We start from the raw sequence: 15,733 nt of genomic DNA, 5'->3' as shown, positions 1-15,733 counted from the left end.
ATAGGGAGAGAAATAAAACATCACAGTCTTTTCTTCCTAATGAAAGATTAGAGGTCAAACATCCTCATCACAAATGGAAAAAGAACATAAGAAAAATATGTGATGTCTGCTCTACTGATTTTTGCAGAATATACGGAGCAACACAACTCAGTGGGCAGAATGCTCATTTAAATTATATATGTAATAGTCCAGGAAACATCAACGTAATATAGGTTCTAACAAGTCCAACTACACTAATATTAAATCTGATAAAATCTCCACTGCAGATACACATGGATAGCCACATTGGACAATGTGTTCCAGACACTGAAGCTATATGAATGCCCAGGTGCAGAGAGGTGCCAGAGTTTAGATAACAAGACAACTTTAATTAGTTAATAAGGCAATGAAAGCTCACAATGCATAACCTGGATAGCTGTAAATTATTCTGTGCTTCTGAGGTAAAACTATGCTTCAGTAATAGCGCAATACATAGTTTTCAACTTCTTCACATTATTAAAGAAATGTGAAAAGTGTATAGTTCAGCTTTGTTTTCTTTTTCACTAAGGCTGTCAACAACCAAAATGTAGCCATTAGTGAATCACAATTGCTGTCCAGCATTTCCTCAGCAACAAAAGGATAGCTCCAGTGAGAAACATCATAGTATGTGCTAGCATCACCCAGATATGAAAAAGTCCAGAGAATAATCAGGAAATACATGATATTATTAAACCTAATGAAGTTTTATTCCAGAAGGTATCTGGAGGGGAGATTGTCTGGAACAACTATAGAAGGAAAAATACTATTTCCAAAAGGAAAGAGAGTTTTATTTAAATTAATCTACTGTATGTAATGTATTATTAAAATAATTGCTATCCTGTTTTCAGCCTCCAATGTGCCCTTTACAACCATACACAAATAATTACCCACTCTCATAAGCAATACAAGAAAGCAAAATATTTCCTCAACTTCACTTATTCTATATGCTTATTCAGTATAATCCTAACATTTTAATATTCTTTGAAACTTCCAGAAAAAATAATATCAAGTATTCAAAATTCTCAGTAAATCTTTCCCAGCTAACCCTGTAATGTATCAAACTTTATTTACTTAAATGTTGGTGTGAAGCAGTGTAAGCCACAATTATTTTAATGGAGAAAACTTTTTCTATTTTAATTATGTTGTCTAATTCACCCGTGGTAAAGGCTTAAAAGGGCAGATGCCCACTATTTTCTTTTAGTACCACATACATTTTTAATTAAAAATACATCCTGTGTTCTCATGAGAAGAACCCCCAAAGTCTACCAGTAATAAAAAATATTAAAAAGAGAATCACCTTTGAATAGTAGGAAAAGAAAACATCTTTGGAACTCACCATTTTGCCACACTTAAAAAAAAATGGGTGCGGAAGCACTGAGATTTTTCTTGCTATCGTCCACTTTTTATTTATTTATTTAACTTGCATGGCTGCCCATCTCAAAATACATGACTCTAGGCAGCTAACAACACTTCAAACAGCATAAAAACAATATAACAAAATTATTTGAGGGGATAACCTGTCAGCCAGAAGTTTACTCCTTTTCTTTCTTTTCCTCCAAAGAAATATACCTTTCATTACATCATACTCATTTAATATACCACAGTATTAACAATCTAAGGTAATGTCAAAATCAATTAAAAAAAGAAAAAAGCCCAGACAATTATATCTTAAAAACAACTGCAAACTAATTGTGACCAAATTCCTCAAAACTCTTCTTCCTTTCCTTTTTGTCAAAAAACAAAACAAAACACAAATAAACAGATTGCAACAGCTAAACAAAGAACTCAAAGCAACTTCCCCCACAAAACCTAATACAAATGTTGGAAAACAGATCATCAAGCTATTGTTGCAGAATAGGTGTAGACTTCTCCTTTCAATGTTGCATAATAATTTTTTTAGCCAGTGCTATGCCTCAAAAGTCCTGATTTCTTGATAAACTGCAAATGCATGCATCAGAAATTCAAGGTATTTTCAAATCTTTATATATCTGCTTCTTTTTTCACTATCAGTTGGTACAGGATGGAAATATAGACTATATGGTATGCTGGAAACCATTTGGGACAGATAAAACATTGAGAAGAGATATATACCAAATGACTATTCAAAGTAGTATTTCCAAATTCATTTCTTTTAGTCTTTGGATAAACTTTGGAAAACAGCCCATTACTTGGCGTAAATCAACTTGAATTTTACTTGGCGTAATTCAGGTTGAAGCAGAACAAGAACATGTTTCTCTCTTTCCTATCATCATTTATCACTTTTTTGTGAGGAATTCCTGACTGTAGTACTTGAACAGGAAGTAATTTTGGAGGGACATATGAAAACAGGAAGTGACTTCAGGAAACTGGAAACCATTTGTTTGTTCTTTTGCCTGCATCACTATCATGGGCACAGTTTGGTAGCTGACACTGTCACCTAGAATAGGAAACTAGTCATAGAAAAGCATGCATGACCCTTATATTTACCAGGATAGTGGAAAGAAACAACTTTTAAATGCTGGCTGTTTTTTCACAAAGTAATGTATCAAGGCAAAAATAAAACCTCCCAAAAGAGAAATGATGGGTAATATCCATTGGAATGTCTCATAGTCCAAAGTAACATTTCATACATTTTGATTCATATATTTGTTCAAAAATATACTGGACATGATGATGGCAGGCCAATAAATTACTGTAAAATCAGCTTTAAGGTTGTACATCAAGTTTGTGCGTAGAGGGATACTATAGGACAGTGGAGAATAAGAGCCAGGAGGAAGTGAAGAGCTGTTGCCTGTGCTTTTCACTCCTTAAATAATTTGCTTCAAGAGTCATCCCCCCCCCCCCACTGCCCCAGTCACCAGGAAACTGAAAATAATTTCCATTAACAAAAATGGCTGGAGTGCAGTGATTTGGGAACCAAAACAATGAATGGGCAGAAGATTCTTCCACTCCATTTAAGAAAATGAATGGCTCTTCTGATAACTGCTCTTAGGCAATGGCTTTTCAAACAATTCCAATATATTTACTGCAAGAAAATGCTTAGTGGCATGTTAACTATCCAAGCAACTTGCTCATGGATGGTCTTATTAACTAGATCAATGCAGACATTTCATTGTTCCATTCATGGAATTGTCTTTAAATGTCTGGTCTGGGCTACACACTATATTCTGATTTGGGGGTGACGGTGGAATTCAGCATATATTCCATAGTGAAGTAAATAAATACAATGCAAATTTGGATAAATACTATCTTTATAATCTGCAATTCTGAATAATTCAGTCTGTGGTATTTTGGTGCACATCCAGATTACATCTATCATAGATTTGCTGGTATTGTATTTGCCATAGAACTCTACTGTATGGTAGCAGGCAAGACACAGTTCAGTGAATCTATGTGCTACAAGAAGAAAGTCCCTTGTTTAAGTCCCCAACATTTCCAGACAGAATCCTGAAATCCTGGAAAACCTTTGCCAGTAAGGAGAAGCATTGCCTGGATGGAGACAGAACACTTGTTCTGGTCCTCTTGGATCTCTTAGTGGCCTTCAATACTATTGACATGGTATCTTTCTGGACAAGCTATGGGGCTAGGCAGTGTTTTGCACTCCTTCTTCAGGGGCTGGTTCCAGTTGGTAGTGACTTATCAGCCTTTCAAGGTAGACCAGATTAGGAAATCAAAGTTATGAATACTAATACTACTTTTATTATAAGCTGCTGGGGAGGTTCATCCAGCAGTTTGGGGTCCAGTATCAATATGCTGATGATTCCCAATTGTACATCATGACCCCAGACCATGCTGGAGATGCTGTTGAAGCCTTGTCCCAGTGGACTGGAGGCTGTGAAGGTCTGGATGGGAGAACAGCTTAAACTGAACCCTGGCAAGGTGGAGCTACTGTTTGCACATCAGGGTTCCTCTCTGTCCACTGTCTTGTCTCATAGGGCTGCCTTTAAAGACCACCTGGAAATTTTAGTTGGTGCAAAATGCAGTAGCCCATGTGCTTACAGGTTGGTACATATTACTCCTATTTTGTAGGCTCTGCACCAGCTTTCTATTAGCTTCTTTAACAACAGACTAAACTGCCAACTACTTTTCTATAAGCATTTACATATCTTAAAATGTCTCCATCCATTTTTTTCTTCTTCTTGAAGAGGACAAGGATGGGAAGGTCCCACTAGCATTACTAATTAGAAATCAGCAGATAATATTACAATATTCATAGAGATGGGACAAGTTGAAAACTTTCTAGAAACTATTCCTGGCCAAGGACCAGTAGTGGTGATCCCTAAACAAATCCCTAAACAAACAAATCTCTAAACAAATTGTTGTGAACCACCTAGAGTCATTATATGAGATAGGTGGCCATGTAAGTCCAGTAAACAAACAAACAAACAAACAAACAGATAAATACATCCTACAATAATAAAATAGTGGATCCATCCATTTCCCCATCTTTAGTAAAATTTCTATCTAGATAACATTTGCTCTAGATTTTTGCCATTTATATATAATTTGCAATCATTCACTCCATTTCCCCTGTCAAACAGAACAACCTTGGTCTTCGATAAATTAATTTTCAGGTCCATGCTCCTTATTGCTTCACACAGTGTATCAAACATTTGCTGTAAATCGTTTGAATTCTCAGCCAACTTATGCCTGGTTCTTCCATTATCACCATTCACCAGAGCACAAAATGCAACGAGCGCCAACTTCTCATTCCTATTTTCATATGTATCCACAACAATCTAGAGGACATCAGTTCATACTTTCTGACAGACATTTTACCATTGTACCAACCCTGCCAGATCGAATCAGCCAGGCAGATACTATGGGAGACAGGCAGTCCCTTAAGTAACCAGGCCCTATGCCATGTAGGGCTTTATAGGTAATGATCAGCACCTTGAATTGCACCAGGAAGCAAACTGACAAGCAGTGCAGGTCATGAAGCAGAGGTGTTACATGGGCATACTGAAGCATGTCCATCACTGCCTATGCCACTGCATTCTGGATGAATTGAAGCTTCTGGGTGGCCTTCAATGGCAAGCCCATGTAGACTGTGTTACAATAATCTAGCCATGAGGTGAGCAGGGCATGGGTGACTTTCTAAAGGGCCCTCTGATCTAGGAAAGGCCCCAACTGGTGCATCAGTTGAAATTGTGCAAAGGCCTTCCTGGTTACATCTGCTATTACTTTCTTATTGAGCAAGAGCTGTGGTCCAAACACCCACTGGCACTTGGTCTTGGTTGGATTGAGTTGGAGATGGTTCCTCCCCATCCAAACCTGCAAAGGCTCCAGGACAATAGCTTCACTTGGCCGACCTGGGTTGAAAGATATAATTGGGTATAATTATACTGATGATACTGAACTTCAAACTGGCAGATGACCTCACCCAGCGGTAACATGTAGATATTAAAAAGGAGGGGAGAGAGAGTAGAATCCTGCAGCACCCTACAAAGGAGATGCTGATGGACCTATCTCCTCCCCCCACAACCAGTTCTGACTGGAACTGGCCTTGGAGAAAGGGAGGAAGAGATCTACCATAAAACAGTGCTCCCAAACCCCAAGCCTATGGAGCTGGCTCAGAAGGATACTGTGGTTGACGGTATCGAAAGCCACTGAGAGAACAAGGAGCACAAGGATGGATGTGCTATATTTATCCCGGTCCTGCCATAGGTCATCTACAAGCGCAAGCAAAGCTGTCTCAGTACCGTGAGATTATTATACATACAAAGGTGGAAAAATACTGAAACACCTACAATGGAGGAATGGATTGTGAAGATGACGGAATTTGAAGAAATGGCAAAATTAACCTGTTTGATCGGGGATATTAAAGATTGGAAATCTCTTATGGGCTTTTTGCTGAAAATGGAAAAAATTGAATTGGAGATTTATGGATTTGCTGATTAAAAAGGGTTGAATATGGGAAGAAGGGAAGTATGATTTAACCTTAAAGAGGGAGGAGAAATAATAAGTTTGTAACTGCTATAAAGAAGATCAGAAGTCGCCTGTTTATATGTTTTCTTTTTTCTTTTACTTGCACCATTTTTCATACTTTTATCTTTTATCTTTTTTTTACTTTTAGTTTATATTATTTCATGTTTATCTTTTATTTCTGTGTAAATCTTTAATAAAATTATATATTATATAATTATATACTATGTATATAAAAATTATATACATAAAAAACAAAGCTGTCTCAGTACTATCTCAATATAATTCAATTTCTGTCAATTTGGAGGGTGGTAAGAATTGCAACTGTAGTATCAGCATATTTGGCATATACAGACAAAATGTTCTAGCACTTTTCCATGCTTCTCAATTAAACATTTCCTATGTTAAGATCCTAGAGGGACGCGGTGGCACTGTGGGTTAAACTGCTGAGCTGCTGAGCTTGCCGATCAGAAGATTGGCGGTTGGAATCCGCGTGACGGGGTGAGCTCCCGTTGCTAGTCCCAGCTCCTGCCAACCTAGCAGTTCGAAAACATGCAAATGTGAGTAGATTAATAGGTACCGCTTCGGTGGGCAGGTAATGGTGTTCCGTTCAGTCATGCCAGCCACATGACCACGGAAGTGTCTACGGACAAACGCCGGCTCTTCGGCTTTGAAACGGAGATGAGCACCGCCCCCTAGAGTCGGACACGACTGGACTTAACGTCAAGGGAAACCTTTACCTTTACCTTTTATGTTAAGATCCAGCCCAATAAATTGCTTTCTGTTGATCCCAGCTAGGGAGTTAATGATGGATATTCTATTAATTGCATGGCAGGAGTGATTTATTTGTAAACACTAAGCAGGTAGGAACCTTTGGTTTAATTCTATCTTCAGCCAGCCATAGTAGAGTAACACCTCAATAATGCTAAAGGGCTCTAGTATGAAAGTATCCTTGTGAGAATCCTATTTGGGAAAGAAAATCTCCTCTGTTCGGAGGAGATGGGCGGTGACAAATTTGATAAATAAATTAAAAAAAAAAGCAGGTTGATTCTCAAGACTTCAAGAACATGCTGGATTGCTCAGGAATATACAAAGCATGGATAGGTGTAACTGTACATTGGTCTGATCAAATCCAAATCTCGAACAAATTCTATTTTTTATGAGCTTATTCATCAGTGTTCTATGAAGCCAATTTTATCATGTGATTTTGATAGATAATTTCATCACATAATAACATTTATTTTTTCATTAATCAATATGTTATTCTATGTTATTTCAATCAAAAGATTGAATGGCTAATTTTAATTTTTCAAAAATTTAATTTTTCAAAGCAAACTTGCTCAATTCATTTCTCCAACTTTGCTTTGGATGTAGCATAAGTCTGGTTAGAGATATGTTGAATGAATCATGTAACAAAAACTGACCATGTAGGAAAGCCAATTCAGTTTGAATTTGTATTAAAAAATCAGCTAATGCTCCATTTCATACGTTTGAAATGTTTCTCTTTTACCTCTTTCCAGCGCAGAAAGAAAACAGGGAAATGGCCTCACCTTGTTCCTTCCTTCCACAAACTCTGTCCAGGTGTCAATGCTTTCAATGGGGTTCACAGCATCCATCTGTGACACATCCTTCCAGTCCTTACACTCAGGCATCCGGTCCCGCTGATGGCGTTGTACAGCCCTTGGTCTGCTTCAGTTTATGTAGAACCCACAAAAGAGAAAGAGATGGAAAAAATAAGAGAACCTAACAGGGAAATAATGCTTTACAGGGAAAAGCAAATAAACCTGTAAGACTGAACATGATAAAATCATATATATATAAATGTACCCAATAGGGATATGATAATTTTTTCTCCCTCTCCAATAAAGCCAGAATGTTGGAGGTATCCAGTAAAATTGATCAGCAGCAAGAAATGAAGAATACAAGTGGTCCTTCACACATTTGTTAAAGAATTTGCTCCATAATATTATGATGGCTGTTAAGTTAGGCAGCTTTAAAAGGAGGATGACAAGTTTATGACAGGACTGTAAGATGTGAAGGATTTTATATCCCAAGATCAGCAGATACCACTTTCAGGGCAGCAAAATAAGAAAAGATACAAAGGAAGAAGATACACAAGAGTGCTTGGGCAGAGTCCTTGGATAATTTGAACATACCAAGGACATAATGGTTAGATATGCCTTCATTAGAGATGATGAACAGAAATAACTTTTCTGTACTTGTGCACCACAGCAAGAATGAGAACCTGTTTTGAAAAACAGGAAATCATTATGAACTGGGATAAGCAGAAATGTTGTGGCCTTGGAAGACAGTGCTCATAAATCACTAGCTCCTCTTCCTCTTGACTGAGCCACAAAGAATTCTGGTGGGACTGGAAATGCCCTGATTTCCTTAGTCAGTCAAACTACATAGTTATGACATCGGTATTTTTATAGACACTCTACTTCCTTCTGGGCCAGTGGTACTCACTATCACATTCCTTTCAACTATGGAGGCCACTTTCTGTCTCAATAATAAACTTTTGCTGCCCATTCTCCTAACTGAGGGAAGAAGGGGACAATTTGACTCCTGTGCATTAACCATCTCAAACAGAGATAGAGATCCTATCACTGTCTTTGTTCCCAAGAACCTTAAAAAATGAATTGCACTGGGTTAGAGTTTACTATGTATTGTCAAACAATGCTTCTATTTAAAAGAATCCATCAACCAAACCACCAGGAAGAACTATTGGACAAAGCTAGAATATATGAGAGTCACAAAGAACAGGAAAAGCACTATCACGCTGAGGCTAGAATGGATAGCCATCACAAAGTGGTGTAATCTACATACATATCTGCTTGTGCTAAAGTGACCAGAAAAAAGGTGGTTAACCTTTCTGCTTCTCAACACAAAGATACTACACAAACCAGGCTATGAGAGGTCACAACATTTCATGAATTTCTCTTTGCAACTGCCTGACTTTCTTGATTTATTTGATTAATTCATTATCAGTTCTTAGCAACTACATAGATAAACTTTCTCAAGGATGAGCTGTTCCCAGCCTGGCCCTTCAGGACTCCCGATGATCCTCCATCACCACTGTAACCAAGTCATATTGCACCTGGCTGCTAGTCATCTTCTTCTTTTTCCTCCCACTTCTTCTAGCAGTATGGACTTCTCAAATACCTTGACATTTGGTTTCAGATACCAGACAGGGTTCACACACTGTGCTAAGCCATAAGTGGTTGGTTTGTGGTTTATTATGAGACCTCAGCCATTTAGTTACTTAATAGATCATGGTTGAATAAGCCATGTCTAACCCAATGTGTGCTTGTACCAAATAGTACTATCTCAGCAAAATTTAAATTTCTTAAATGTTGTCTCATGTTTAAATGTTCTGCTAATTCAGTGATGGTAAACCTTTTGGGCTTGGCATGTCAAAAATTCGGAAAACGCCTAACTTGATTCTGCTGGAGTGTCACCCCCCCGAACAACAACAACAAAAGCTTTGAGCAAAGCCAGCAAAAGCACGCCCCTTCACTCAAAGGTGCCCCTTTGTGCCAAGGCATGGCTCTTTGCACCCCTTCATGCAAATGGCAAGCGGCTTCTCCAGGAACTGGCTCTGCATGAAGGGGCAATAATAATTGCAAAGCCAGTTCTTGGAGAAGCCACTTGCCATTTGTGTGAAGGGGTATGAAGGAACTGGTTTCGTGCAAGAGGGAGCAAGAAGACGGCACGCTGAGCTGGGGCAGTGGAGGGCAGGGCAGCAGGGCTCTTGGAGGTGGTGAGGGCGACTGCGGCTGGGACTTGGCTGGGGTGGCTGCAGCTTCCCAGGCTGTGGCAAGCAGCCCCAAAGCCACGCAGTTCTGGGGCTGCTTGCTGCCCTGCAAGGCAGGGTGCAGGGCAGCCAAAAGGGCAGAGATGGGGGTGGGGGAGATAGGGGGGGGGGGAGTTGCAGTGCCTTTTGTTCGTTCATTTTCTCTGGTAACTCAGACAGGGAGAATAGTTGTTCTGGGTGTTGGTGAACGCTGGCGTATCACCCAAAACATTGTGGTGTTTCACCTCTGACATACGTGTCATAGGTTCACCATCACTGTGCTAGTTCCTTTTTTCTAAAACTGTTTTCCTCCATGTATCAATTTGTGGAACTGTCTAGTTCCTAACATTATTCTGTCTCTTAGAAATTATTTTTTTTCATTCCCCCTTCTTTGCTTTAGAAATATTCATTTAGTTTTCTTATAACTAATTCTGCTTTCTGCTGTAATTGCAGGCATCCCTGTGTCCAAAACTTTTTTTAAGCTGAGCTGCTTATACATTCTCAGTTGTTTCATCCAGCTTGGGCTGAAGATTTTCAAGGCCCTTTAAATTACAAATTGTTGCATCTCTTTTACAGATTCTCCCACATTCCACTTTGACAGGCAGTAACTGAATTTCCCCTTACAAAAGCAGTGAAGACTTTCCATATGTATGTTTATTTCTCTTTTTACCTCTACTTTTAGATGTTCCTCAGCCCTTAATAATGCAATTGATCATTGTGGTATCTTTGCCTAAAACCTGCATATGAATAGAATCTTCTGTAAGAGCCCAGATGGATCAAGCTACAGATCTATCTAATCCTGATTCCAGCTTTCCACCATGGCCAACAAGAAGACCGTAAGAAGCCCAACCACAGAACACAAGGAAATCAGTACTTTTCTGCTGTGATTTCCCAGCAACTGATAATTCTGTTTTGTTATGCAGTAGCAAAACAGTAATAGCAGTAGCAGGTTAAATTACAGTTCTGTGTGGTCCATTTAAGATTTCCTCAGGATTATTTGTAGTATTTGAATAATTATACTTTGCTAATTTGAACTGAGAAACAAATAGGTTTGATGAAGCAAGAACAAGAGCATTCTTCTTTAAAATGTCTTAAAGTCTCTGGAGAAAAATTCTCTTGATTTACACAAAATATCTTGATTTACTATAGCTTTAAAATTAAATAGGAAACTTTTTTTTTACTTATACTTTTTTTCCACTAAGCTTACTAGTTTTTTGTTATATACTCAAGTAAGGATGCAGCTTATATGTTGTTCAGAAGAGTGTTTTTCCTTTAAGTTAACAAATAGAAAGCTTATTTCCAGCATCTATCAATAATCAGTTTTGGAATTTAATGAAGTTAAATATATACAAACCTACTATATGGTCTCCGCTAGACTCATCTTTAACAATTGCATCAAACCACTATGGAGATTCTTCAACTTTAAATATCACCTTCCATTTACTCATATAAAAGGTTTAGCTCTTAATACTAATGGAATATTTTGAAGTACATGAATTACATATGGCATACATACATTGGTTTTCATGGTTTATTATTTTGGTGAGCAACAAAACCACTGAAATACCTCTCTGAAAACTTTCTCATTGATCTTCCGAGTTTGCTTCTAATGAAACACTAAAACAGAACCATTACTTTCTATCTAGTTAATCTTCAGCCAGCAGCATGAATTTTCTACATATCTGCCATTTCTGCTTTTTCTTTTATTTTGTGCAAACAATTAAAAAGTTGTCTGTGTTTTCTCTGAACAGAAAAAATAATAGGACCCTGCAATATTTTGGACAAGAAGAACAAAAGGTGCAGTGGAGTACATGGGGTGCTCACATAGTTGCCAACTGGCAACTCCTTAAATCTGCCACACAAACTTGGGAAAAGACCCATTTGGTTTAAGGACTTGCTAAGAGGTGTGAAATGATCCAAAACACCTTGTCCTCTCTGAATCCAAATCCACACCCCTAGAAAATTAGATGCTCAAGGATGGAGGAAAAACTTAAACCCTCCTTCTGCCAGCAGAACACTTTCAATTCCAATCAGAATCTTTTGTGGATACTGCACGATTTTTAAAAAGAGGAGATCATTTGTCATATTATACCTTGTTTGGCTCTGAGGCATTGCAAAGCATACAATTCACACTTGTAAGTGAAGTCAAACCACTACTTCTATATTCATCTACAGATTTTGGTCCAAATTTCCATAAATATATCAGTCTATTATAAAAAAAAATGAGTCAAGTTTTCTCCATGTGAGTTTTAAATAAAAAACAGACCCAACCTAGCTCTTGGCCAATTTTGTGATCCTGACTTTGTTAAACCAAGGACAGATTATATAATGGAAGGGTATTCCACTGTCACTGTGTTTTCCAAAACCCTTTTGATACAGTAAAGCTAAATTGTACAAATCCTCACTGCATCCAAATGGCTTACTGTTCAGAAAAAGCAGCCATGTGACACAACTGAAGTGGCTTCATGTGCTTGACATATCATGTGCACTAGCTTGAATGGTCCTGCCAAAATTTTCCACCTTGTGCTGTAAATTCAGTGAATATTTTAAAAAGAAAGACATTTACAGACTGTGCTGGGGAAACATTCGGCAAGGTGTCCAAGGCCTCCATTGCCATTGTATCTTTTCTGGAGCTGGAATGCCGTAGACGGTACAGGTGAGTACATGCCGGTTTTTACGAGAATAAATGTTTGGTGAAGATGCTTCTTTCTCAAGGATTTGTGGAGGAACTGAAATCAAAATTGTGATAAAGTATCAGTCTTGTTAATTGCTATTTTGGGGTGACTTCTTGTACCCCTTCTTTTCAATTCTCTACTCACTTACGTCAAAACCCTATCTTGCCGATTCTCTCCCTAATTTCATGCTGCTGCTACTGGTTTTAGTTTTCCATATTCCTCTCTTTTTAGTTTTCCATATTCCCCACATTGCCCAGTAACTACAGATCTTTCAAAAGTATACTTTCAAAACTAGCAACAAATAAAAAGAATATAGATCAGAAAATCAAAGTAAATAAAGGAGATAAATGTATTTGCAGCTTTCATATAAAATTTAGTTCTATCAGAGAGAGAGAGAGAAAATGGCCTAGCACCACTCAACTCTGCCTAGTCCAAACTTAGTATGTCACGCTTGTCCAACGTAACATGGCAAACATAATCCTGAGCCACCCAAATTACACTCACAGATGGAGAAAGAGAAAAGCACGTACTACAGACCCAAGGAAATATGTTGATCTGTACATATTTTTGTGTTACATGCTTGTGGTAGTGGCACTGGAGGCTTTAAGCTTTTATCTCTTTAAACTGGGATGCCTGATGCCCATAATAGCCTTCTCTCCATCACAAGTGACACCAACAGGATCTTCATCTTTCCAGCCAGAATTCTGATCTACCCCAGACCTTGGTTCCTACAGTAATATGTTTAAAAACCACCCCCTGATGCCAAAAAATGTGAACAATATCATGCCTAATTTGGTAAACTTCGGAAAATATTTTATGAAGTAAAACAAATCAGGAATAAAGATAGATTTGATTGCTGTATGTCTGAAGCCTTTCTTCTCATAAGCCATCTGTTTCCTCCTCACCGTTGACCACCAGCTGAAGATTAATGCTCTTCTCCAGTCCAGCCAACCCATTCTTCAGGACCAGTGTATAAGAGCCAGAGTTTTGCTCTGCCACATCCTTGATCTGGAGGGAATATTGAGATTGCCTGTTGGAAATTAACTTTCCATCCTTAAACCTGGGCAGAAGCAGAGAAAAAGGTATGTATATAGCTTAGGCTTCTAAAAGGTAGCCATGGAACTTCAGCCAATGAAATTAGGAATTTCTGAAAAGTACCCTTTTCACTAATTTTCCCCTAAGAAAAGCTTACTCTGAAATCTGATGAGAAGCACGATCATCAACAGCCAAAGAAAATGTTAGATATATGGGCTGATTCTTCATTGGTTTATTGCTATTTTTGAGAGGGGAGGGGAGGAACTATTTATGGACACTTCCCAATCTGGCACCCTCTCAGGCTGGCTGAGAATTCTGGGAGTCAAATTCCCAACACCGTTGAAAGGCATCAAATTGGAAAATTCTGATCTATCACCTTCCATTGCCATGTGGGAGGGCTATTGAATGAAGTAATAAGAATCCTATGTTGTTCTTTTATTTTATATCTGATCTATGCTGATGGAAATGGAATGAAATTTCAGATCTGTCTGAAATTCCTTAAAGCATCTGGGTTTTTTCCCCAGGATCATGTAGCTATGGTGCAATCCTGCAAAAATACACATTGAATTTAAGGGAGGATAAGGAGCTACTAGGTGTATGCTCTTCTGCTCTCTGAAGTACTTTTTTTTTGCCTTCAGATCTAAAGTGGAGCCTTAACTCTTCACTTTGTAACATCTTATCTTCAAAGGGCCATTTAAATTTTGACTGGCACATTCATTATCATCAGGAGGTACAAGGTGAACCTGGAACTGTTGCTGCTTTAGTACCAAATTTCATGAAATTTCCTTCAGCAAGAAGGGCCTCTGACTTTTAAAAGGTGCTACAGAGCCACGCAGAATATGGAGTGATTATCTGTGGGTTCGTATATGAGCAACTATGTGCATTTACGTGTTTAGCAATGGTGTGAATAAAGAAAGAGTAATCTCTCCACCACCTCTAATATCTTCCAGAAATATGGGCTGAGAAGCTTTATGTCTCTCATGAAAACACTAGCTCTTTCTCCCCTGTGTAAGATACTAGCTTATGTTGGTAAAGGAGAACCACAGGGAACAAAGATTTTGAAAACAGACATCCAAAGCTAAATCCTCACATCACAGGAGGCAACGTCTCCTCTTTTAAAATAGATACAGTATCAGCATAACTCTTTTTGACAATAGTGGTTTTTCTCTTTTCCGTTTCCCTTCTCTGCCCCTAATTCCAGAGAAGACTATGTGCTGAAAGGAATGTATTACCACTGGAACTCAGGCTGGGGATAGGCAACCACTTTTACTGGTAGCTTCACAATTTCATCTCCCACTGTTGCTTCTATCACTGGGCCCTTTCTCCACTCCACATAGATAAATGGCTTCTCTGTAAAATCAGTTGGATAAAAAAGAACAAGAGGGAAAAAAGCAGAATCAAAGTTAAACATGTCAGTGATGCAAGAGCAGAGATACCCAGTCCACAGAAAATTTATAATTTTATTTATGGATATAGACCCACTCATTAGATTTGTACATCTTTGCTTTAGTACAGACTTAAAAATGATCTATAAATTTCACACCAATTTATATTTTATGCCATAAAGACACAGTGCTACACTGGCTGATCTTTCTAATAAACTAGGAATGCTAATATGCTTATTTATCCTCTATGAAGCTGCCCAGGTACCCAGATCAGGAGAAGATGACCTTCTGAGGATGTTCCTGTTGCCAGAAACTTTGTTACTGAGTACATGAAAAAGGGCCTTCCCCGGTCTGATTCTCAGGCAACAGAATGTGCTACATAAGGAGAGGCATTTGATTCCTGCGCTCCTAGTATTTAGGAAGATGGTTAAAAAAAAATCCTGTTTTGCTAAGTTTTTACTGTAAATTAATTAACAGATTTTACTTCTGATTTTACGGTTATGACCTGTACCCAGCTTTTCTTTTTTATTTGTTGTAAGCTGCCTTAGGTATTAGAATAAACAAAAAAGTATGGCATCAATTTGATAATTAATAAATAAATATTGAGAGGGGACTAGTGAGTGATTAAACTTACACATTTCCTACAGTAGTGTGGGCAATGTTCTTTGGGTCAAAGATTACCTTCAGCTGTGTATGGTATGCTGAGCAATGTGCCAGTCATAGGTACTAACAGGAGGAAATGAGGGTGGCCAAAAAAGCTCATGTTACTTTTAATAAATTAAATACATAAATAAATATACCATCTCTAGCTCTGGACATCCAGATGCTTCCAAGAGGGCCATAAAACAGGTACGTAATCCTTAACTTTCATACTTTGGCTGCACTGTTACCCAATATGAGTATACAGTATATGAAACCAA

The 15,733-nt window shown here is 38.2% G+C and overlaps 1 protein-coding gene across 3 annotated transcripts in view; it reads right to left on the bottom strand.

Moving 5' to 3' along the window:
* The window catches only part of FLT4 (fms related receptor tyrosine kinase 4), a 104,201-nt gene that overhangs the window by 30,949 nt on the left and 57,519 nt on the right, over positions 1–15,733 (bottom strand). For 2 of the 3 annotated variants that reach the window (XM_063292217.1, XM_063292216.1), the window contains exons 8-11: positions 14,661–14,778; positions 13,299–13,453; positions 12,285–12,447; positions 7,473–7,611 (exon numbers count right to left, since the gene is read on the bottom strand). In XM_063292217.1, coding sequence (XP_063148287.1) covers positions 7,473–7,611; positions 12,285–12,447; positions 13,299–13,453; positions 14,661–14,778 — 575 coding nt within the window. The remainder of the gene's footprint in view (positions 1–7,472; positions 7,612–12,284; positions 12,448–13,298; positions 13,454–14,660; positions 14,779–15,733) is intronic. The other variant, XM_063292218.1, reaches the window with a different exon arrangement.

This window comes from Candoia aspera, chromosome 2 (assembly GCF_035149785.1).
Source record: "Candoia aspera isolate rCanAsp1 chromosome 2, rCanAsp1.hap2, whole genome shotgun sequence".
Classification (NCBI taxonomy): Eukaryota; Metazoa; Chordata; class Lepidosauria; order Squamata; family Boidae; genus Candoia; species Candoia aspera.
This window is presented reverse-complemented; position numbering and strand designations above follow the sequence as displayed.